The sequence below is a fragment of the Bactrocera latifrons genome, unplaced genomic scaffold (genome assembly GCF_001853355.1).
Source record: "Bactrocera latifrons isolate USDA-ARS-PBARC rearing strain unplaced genomic scaffold, ASM185335v1 scaffold_537, whole genome shotgun sequence".
Lineage (NCBI taxonomy): Eukaryota > Metazoa > Arthropoda > Insecta > Diptera > Tephritidae > Bactrocera > Bactrocera latifrons.
Genome location: NW_017537198.1, coordinates 90135 through 98285, shown reverse-complemented (window position 1 = coordinate 98285; position 8151 = coordinate 90135). Strand labels below are relative to the sequence as shown.

Here is an 8151-nt window from a genome sequence, read left to right as displayed (position 1 = left end):
ACTGACTCTATTTTCAACTTCGACCTTTAGGTTATATTTAATTTTCTCATAAATTTTTATTTGCTCTTTTAATTCCCTTATACTCCTTGCTTGGTATAAAACCGTTTTGTTTAATTTTTAATCGGAAATCCCTAGTATGAAATATTCTATTACGTTGGCTTCATCCAGTTTTACCCGCTTCCCTATTTCCATTAAGGAATATAAAAATTCAATAAATGTTTCGKTTTGTCTTTTTTGACGATTCCTTAAAAGCCTACGTGCCTCAACTGATGAAAATGATGTTTCGAATTCTTCAATTAAAGCTTGTTTTAAAGATATCCAATCACGGATACCGGTTTGGCTTCGAATAAATGCCCTAGCTGCTCCTCTGAGAAGCTGTTTTGCATAAATATATTTATGGATTTCCGACCAGCCTACTATATGTGCGTTTTCAAAAGATTCTGTCCATTGATTTACTTCCTGCCCGTCTGTACCGTTAAATGACGCCAAACTTTCTTCAATTTCTCTAAATGAAAAATGAGGAACTGTGGGTGGCACCGGACCCAACACACTCTCACAAAACGGCTCCACTGATTCGACCTAACCCTCGCTTTCATCGTCATCGTTAAGAAGACCGTAGTGTGTCAGAAGTCTGTCTCGTAATTCCTTATTGCTTCCATTTGTCGGTAGCACTGTTTCTTTTAACCTTTACTTTAACATTGTCACTGTCATATCTAATATAGTCTGAGCCTCCATTTTGAGTACTCCCTTACAATTATGCAATACAACAATACAACAAATAAATAAGTATATATAATCTTATGTGATTTAATAAAACGTAATAATATGAAAGTAACCTGTAATCCTCGTTGTAACACGACTGCCTCAGTCAATTCAGCCTCTCGAGTACTGCTGCTGACGATGAACATACGTTGCCGTCGCCAACACACTTTTCACTGCTTCACGCGGACTCTGCTGCTGCAACTCGTTCGTTGCCAACTTGATAGTAGCGCGTAACGCTCGCTGTCTGTTACGTTTATGCACTTATGTTGCCGTATTGACTGCTTCTGCTGCGCTATTTCGGCACAACCGCTTGAATATTTCGCTTGACAACATGAACTATCTCCGACTAATGTGTTGCGAAATATGCTGCGCTGTTGCGGCGCAACCGTTTTCACACACTGCTCGTTCGAAAACACGAGCCAACCGCAACCTATTTGTTGCCGACTTGTTGACGACGCTCGACCTCGCTGCTTGTTACACTTGTGTACGTGTGTTGCCGTCGCCCTTACACTATTCGCTCTTTCTGATGCGCTATTGCGGCGCAACTATTTTCGCTGTATGTCTTGTTTGCCGACACGAACCAACTCCAACTTCTACCAAGTCTACCAAATGGTGCTACCTTCGAGTTTGCTTTTGCAGTGCACAATATGGCCAATAAAATCGGTTGAGTTGAGCTCCCAATTTGTAGGATATAACAAATTGGGTCGGTTGAGCCCCAATTTGTAGGATACTCGGGCTGAGTTCCCAATGACAGGATATAGCGTACGGCCAACCGACCAATATACAGTAAAACGTGGACGACTCGCTAAGTCCGACTTGGTGGAACGAATGATCCACCGATGCGCAGAAATAAAAGACTGGACCAACTTCACTTCACAATTGGTCAATGCTTTACTTTATTCAAGAACTGGTGCTTTTAACTGTACAATAAATTAATTAATACAACTTCACAATAGATAGATGCTTTCTTCTAACTTTATCGGTCGCCGTCCGATATTCAAGTGAAGTCCGTTATTATTTTTATTCCGCTCGAGTCGCCTTTTCGTTCAGTTGTCCTGTGTCAAAAACGTTCAGTCCACACGGTCGCATTTCTTCGTTCTACATATATGACAATGAAACAAGTCTAAGTTAATGACTGACTCCTCTTTCGACAAAGAACCCTTTTTTTGACCAGAAGTTAACTGTCAGATGGCTGACAGCAAGACTTTGGGAAGTCTTCTGGCATCTCTCGGGTTCAGCAGTGTAATTTCGAGCTCCTGTAACTTTGTTTAATTTATATTTTAAAACTATAAATATAAAAAAATTTTTGAAATAAGGGATCCGTAAAGATAAGTATTTCTGTGATATCTTTCTATTAAAGTATTTGAAATTTACTTCAAGTATGTGTTGGTAAATTTAATTTATTCCGCCGAGTCAAATTCAATTTGTTTTTGCTGCTATATTTTTCATAGTGCTAGTGTTAGTGTTAACTTATATTGCTATTTAAATTTCTCTCTTGTTTTTATTCGTTTTCCATCTTTGTTCACAGCTGTTTGCGATATTTTGATAACTTATATTGCATTTATTTGTTACAAGTATTTTTGTCATTTCTCTTTCTACTTTTATTATTTAATTTTTTTATATTTTTATTTAATATTGTTGTTTATTGTTGTTTATTATCAATATGACTTGCAATTTCCCGAATTGTTCTGTTAAAGGCAAGTCGGAACGCTTTATTTCTTGCTGGCTGTGTGACGGGCTTGCCCATCTTAAATGTGCTGGAGTGACAGGAAGAATATTGGATTCTATTCTTGATAGTAAGGACTTGCGCTGGTCTTGCATTAAATGCAGACCAACTGAAATTAATTTATTTTTAAGCAGGCGCGCAGTAATTTCAAGGAAATTGGCCTTGAGCTTGAAACCTTTACAAATAAGTTTAGGTATTATGAAAGGTGTTTCAATCATTTAAATGCCTAAATGACCAGGAAGAGAATCCGAAACCTTCCAATAAACGTAAACGTCCATCTGACGAAGAGACCACTGCATCTTCCTTGAAAAGAATGCCTTCACCCAATATTGTACTCTTCAATCTTTCTTCCCTTTGTCCATAAGGAGAGAATGTTTCGTCTGCTCAGAATACAGAGAAAGCTGTTACTGAGCATGGTAAGCGAAAACTTTCTCAGGATCCGCCTCCAAATAACTGTAAGTCAGGTAATAAGAATTTAATTGTAATACCGCTGAAAAAGGCAATTTTTATCTCGAGGCCTGCTGCGGATACCACAATCGATGATATAAAAAGTTGTATCTCGTCGAAATTAAAAACGGGAGATACAGACATCCGTAATTAATTTCAAATACAACAGGGATATTTCGTCGTTTAAGATCGACGTATCCGCTGACAATTTTCAATTGATACTTGACAACTGATTCTGGCCATTTGGGATCTTTGTGCGCGAATTCGAGCACAAACGTGATAAGCCTCCTGTAGTTGGCTAAAATGCCAAGAAATCCCATGGGTACAAGAAACTAATTAACAATAATTCGCTGATTATTTATTTTCAAAATGTTAGAGGTCTTAATAAAAAACTTACTGATCTGTATTTAAATAAAATTCATTGTAACTTTAAATCATTGCTTTCTCTGAAACTTGTCTAAATCCTCACATTTTTCATAATGAAATATTCAACAGCGAATTCGAAGTCTTTAGATATGACCGACTTAACAGAAAAGGAGGTGGTCTTGTTTGCTGTTCATTCTTCAATTCCATCTGAAGAAGTCGATAGAATTTAAGTGCATTCGTATATGCGCTAATAGTGGCCATATCTACTTAACTCTATCTTATATACCGCCTCACTCGAACATATCTGTATATATGCAACATGCTTCATTAATAAATCATGTTTTCTCAATGGCTGATAATACTAATTCCATGATTGTTTTTGAAGATTTCAATCTACCGTGCTTATCATGGAAATCTATTGATGATTACACCATTCCTATTAATACTCGCTTATGTTTTAAGGAGTTCTTAAATGAAATGTCGAAGTTGGGTCATAATTAAATTAATTTAATTTCAAACGAGTTTGGTAAGTTCTTAGATCTAGTTTATGTTGATAATGTTTCAATGTTCTCTGTTGTCCGATGTGATGCTTTGGTTCGGCCAGAAACGCGTTCATCCTGCTTTGGAAATTAACATCGATACCATAGCCAACTTTGCTCATAATAATACACAAAACCTTTGTTTTCGATTCAACTTTGCCAAAGCTAATTTTAATAAGATTAATTACGAACTTTCTAAAGTAACTTGGCCAGATTACAGTGGCAATATTGAATTTAGTGCTTCCCACTTTAATGAAACTATTTTAAACCTATTTGATAAATATGTTCCGAAGTGTGTTGTTACTCAAACAATGAGTTCTAATTTATGGTTTTCGAAAAATTATGTAAATTAAAAAATAGAAAATCTCGTGCTTCTAAACTTACAAAAAAAAAAACTGGTTTAGTTGCTGACCATTCACAATATTCTAAATTGCGTCGACAATTTGCTGAACTTAACAATATATATTATAATAATTATATAAATAAAGTAAAAAATAATATTATACGTACTTCAAAATTGTTCTATTGTTTCGTCAACTCCAAACGCAGGATTTCTAGTTTTCCGTCTGCAATGAAATATAAGTTTCTAATATGTTCGCTGAATTCTTCACGTCTAATTACTCCCCAAAATCTCCAAAAAATGTTCCGCATCAGCACAAGTTATGTCAGATTTCTGTCATTAATGCACCTACCATTTCTAAAGCAGACGTCTTATATCAGTTGAATATGTTAGAACAATCATACAAATATGGCGCAGATTCCCTCATGCTTTCTTAAGAAATGTGCCAATATATAACACCAACCCCTAACAAAACAATTTAATTCATCTCTTATGCAAGGCTTATTTCCATCTATATGGAAATAGTCATTTATAGTTCCTTTACATAAGAATGGATTTAGGTCGTTTATTGAAAACTATAGGGAATAGCAAAGTTTTCTGCAATACCTTAACTTTTTGAAGCAATTATAACAGACGACATAACCTTCCGGATCTCTCCACTAATTTCCTGTTCTCAGCACGGTTTTCGTAAGGGGACTCTACAATAACTAATTTGCTTGAATTTGTATCACATATGTATCACAACGGGCTTTAGGGAGAATGAAAATACTGATGTTAAATACATAGATATTAGTAAAGCTTTTGACAAAGTAAACCATTCAATTCTTTTGAATAAACTTGATCTACGTTTTCAACCAATATTTCTAAAATGGGTTGCTTTTTCTGACATAATCAATGTTCCTTCAGGCGCTCCTCAAGGTAGCCATCTTGGTCCAATTCTGTTTTTGTTATTTATTAATGACATATCATCTGTTGTTCAGTTTTCAAAAGCTTTATTATTAAACAGCGAAATATGTTAGTTGCAAACAGACTTAAACAACATAGTTTCTTGGTGTGATAGAAATGACATGTCATTGAACCTTAAAATATGCAAAAGGATATGCTTTTCACGTACAGCTGTAGACCCTACTACATACGCAATACAAAACTTTAGGTTGGAGCAAGTATGCAGTTTTGTYGATCTGGGAGTAACTATGAACCCCAAACTCAATTTTAATCTTCACGCATCTTCCGCCGTTTTTAAAGATAAAAGCGCTCTTAGTTTTGTTAAACGTTGTTCTAAAGAATTTAGAGATCCGCTTACCACAAAAATTCTTTTTAAATCTCTGGTGAGGCCTATGTTAGACTGTGCTTCTGTGGTATGGAACCCTAGTTACCAAGTCCATTCAGATAATTTAGAGTCCGTTCAAAAAGAATTTTTGCTTTTTGCCTTAAATCATTTGCATTGGGATTCCAGTTTATTATTTCTTGTAAACCTAATGAATGGGTCAGTCTGTTGTTCCCGCTCGCTCTACCAGGCAGTTTAGACCCTTGCTTTTAAAATTATCTAGAGCAAATTTTGAGTTAAGCGAACCATTCCGCCGTATATGTCATGATTTCAATTTTCATTCTAGCACATTTGATCTAACAGACTCACTCTTTACCATTAAAAAAATTATTTTACCTACTCTTAACAAGTAAGATTTAAAAATTATAAACTTCAATCTAATTCTTAATTTTGGCTGCTGAAATTTTTGTTCCTGTAGCTGAGCAGCTTCAGATCGCAATGCTTAAAACTGTCATGCTTTTTATGACGCGGTTGGGCGGGAGGAGGGTAATCGTTGGGTATTATTATTATTAAAACGGTCCTTAAAATTTTCATTGCTTTATTCATCCAATAAAATAAAATATAAAATTCCGGAACTCTTTGCAAACTTCAACAGAATTGCTTCGAAATAGAATAGATTTCACAACACCCCTACGTGATAATACCTACATATGTATGCATATTGATTTTAGTCGCAATCGGTATTCTTTATACTGCATCAGCTTTTTGTTTTTTCCAGCCGGCTTTATATCGTGTACGATTATATCGGTCAATATGTACATACGATATTTAGAAAAATGTAAGGTCATCAGAAAGTTATTTATTAGGTATATGAGATCTAAGGAAAGTATTGACCCGATTATACTCTACATTCTACTACTACTACAAAGTTCTTCCTAAATTGAAATAATATATCTGACAATTGGACTATTTTTTTTTTTTTTTTTGTGTAAAAAGTTCGCCAAATACACTGTCGACCACATTTTTGATATATGGGGAGCTGTTTAATATCGACAATTTTGTTACATCACAGACTTATAGGCACTATATTTGCAAAGTTATGTTTCGTATAACTTAACTGGTGTCTCATTTATACAAGAATATTGTAATATTAAATAATCAAATGAAATTTAAAGTTTTTATATATGGGAAATTTTCGGGATTGTAATCAAATTTTGACTATTTTCATAATGTGATATTTTAAAGACAATATGTAGAAGGTCTTGTTCTCGGCAAGTTTGGTTGATTTAGCTTTAGTGGAGATATACACTTTTCAGATATGTACTATATATATTTAAAACCACGCCACTTTTTTCAGCCTACACACGTCCTATTACTGCTTTGGAAACACAAAGAGCACTAAAATTATTTATTTTTTTACTGTTCTCAAAATTCACACAAGATATTATCCTACAAAATCTCATTAAGCTAAGACCACGTAAAACTATTCAACACGCACTCATTATTTTTGCTTAAGCCCCGTGGTGCCTAATTGCACGATGTTTGCAGCATCCAAAAGAAAACGTCGGAGACGCTATTGAGTGTATATACAGGGTGGCGCACGAATCGTGCTACAAAAACAAACGATGTTATATTTTTTAATTCATTAATTAATTACATTTATTTTTTATTGTGTAACAAATTTTATTGTATTTTGTATAATTAATTATTTTAAAAATTATGGACCGTAAATGACTTCATGCTCAACGACGTATATGTGATACGTCATTAGAAAATTATTCAATACGGTCTGAAGGGTTGATTTCGGTATTGTAAGCTCACTATTAGAGAGAAACTTTTTTGGGTGAACATTATTTTTACTGCCACTGCCATACTTAAATCCTTAAAAAAGTAATATTTTATTCTTAGATGGCGGGAAAGCTATTGACTTCATTAATTCGATTCACCACAACTTAATTTAAATTAACTTTTTCTTCTTCTAATAAAAAAATTTATTTTTTGAACAGAAGGATAAATGTCAATTTGCCGCTGAGCTAGCTGTTGTAAATGTAACCTCTTGGGCAGTACTCCCGACTAAGGATGAAAAAGCTATAGAAGCGGCAGTAGCTCACATTGGACCGATACCCATATCTATTAACGCATCACCACGTACATTTCAACTATACAGGTAAGTTTCAGTTTTTTCACATATTAATCCAAAAAAATTTTCTATTTTAGCAACCTGCTTAAAGAAAAGCAATTTTTAACGTAAAGACTTTACATTAAAAGATAAATATCAGTTATCATGGGGAGCTAAAATAATTTTTATTGTCTGCCTAATCGTCTTTTTATGGAATCGATAGCTCCCCACAAAAATTAGAAAAAACGTTAATTAGAGCTAGAACAAAAAGAAGTTTCCATACAATGACTTGATTTTGATCGTTCAGTTTGTATGACAGTTATACCTTTTACAAAAATCTATGCCAATTTTTGTGAAGATATACATCTTGCAAAATCTAAATGTTTTGCATACCTAAAACGAAGCGAGATAGATATAGTTTGCATATACAAGCATAATAAATAAAGTATTTTATAAATGATATGGAAGACGAGACGAGTTGAAGTCCGGGTGACTGTCTGTCCGGCCGCAAGTCCGTCCGTGCAAGTTGTAATTAGTTGAATTAGCAAGCCGACCATTGGCACGAAGCAGACCTTTTGTGTCTAG

General features: G+C 34.6%; 1 protein-coding gene across 1 annotated transcript in view; it reads left to right on the top strand.

Moving 5' to 3' along the window:
- The window catches only part of LOC108974173 (cathepsin L1-like), a 13855-nt gene extending 6157 nt beyond the window's left edge, over window positions 1-7698 (top strand). Inside the window, exons 2-3 of the mRNA XM_018941866.1 lie at window positions 7454-7614; window positions 7665-7698. Of these exons, the coding sequence (XP_018797411.1) occupies window positions 7454-7614; window positions 7665-7698 (195 nt within the window). The remainder of the gene's footprint in view (window positions 1-7453; window positions 7615-7664) is intronic.
- Window positions 7699-8151: the final 453 nt, after the last annotated feature.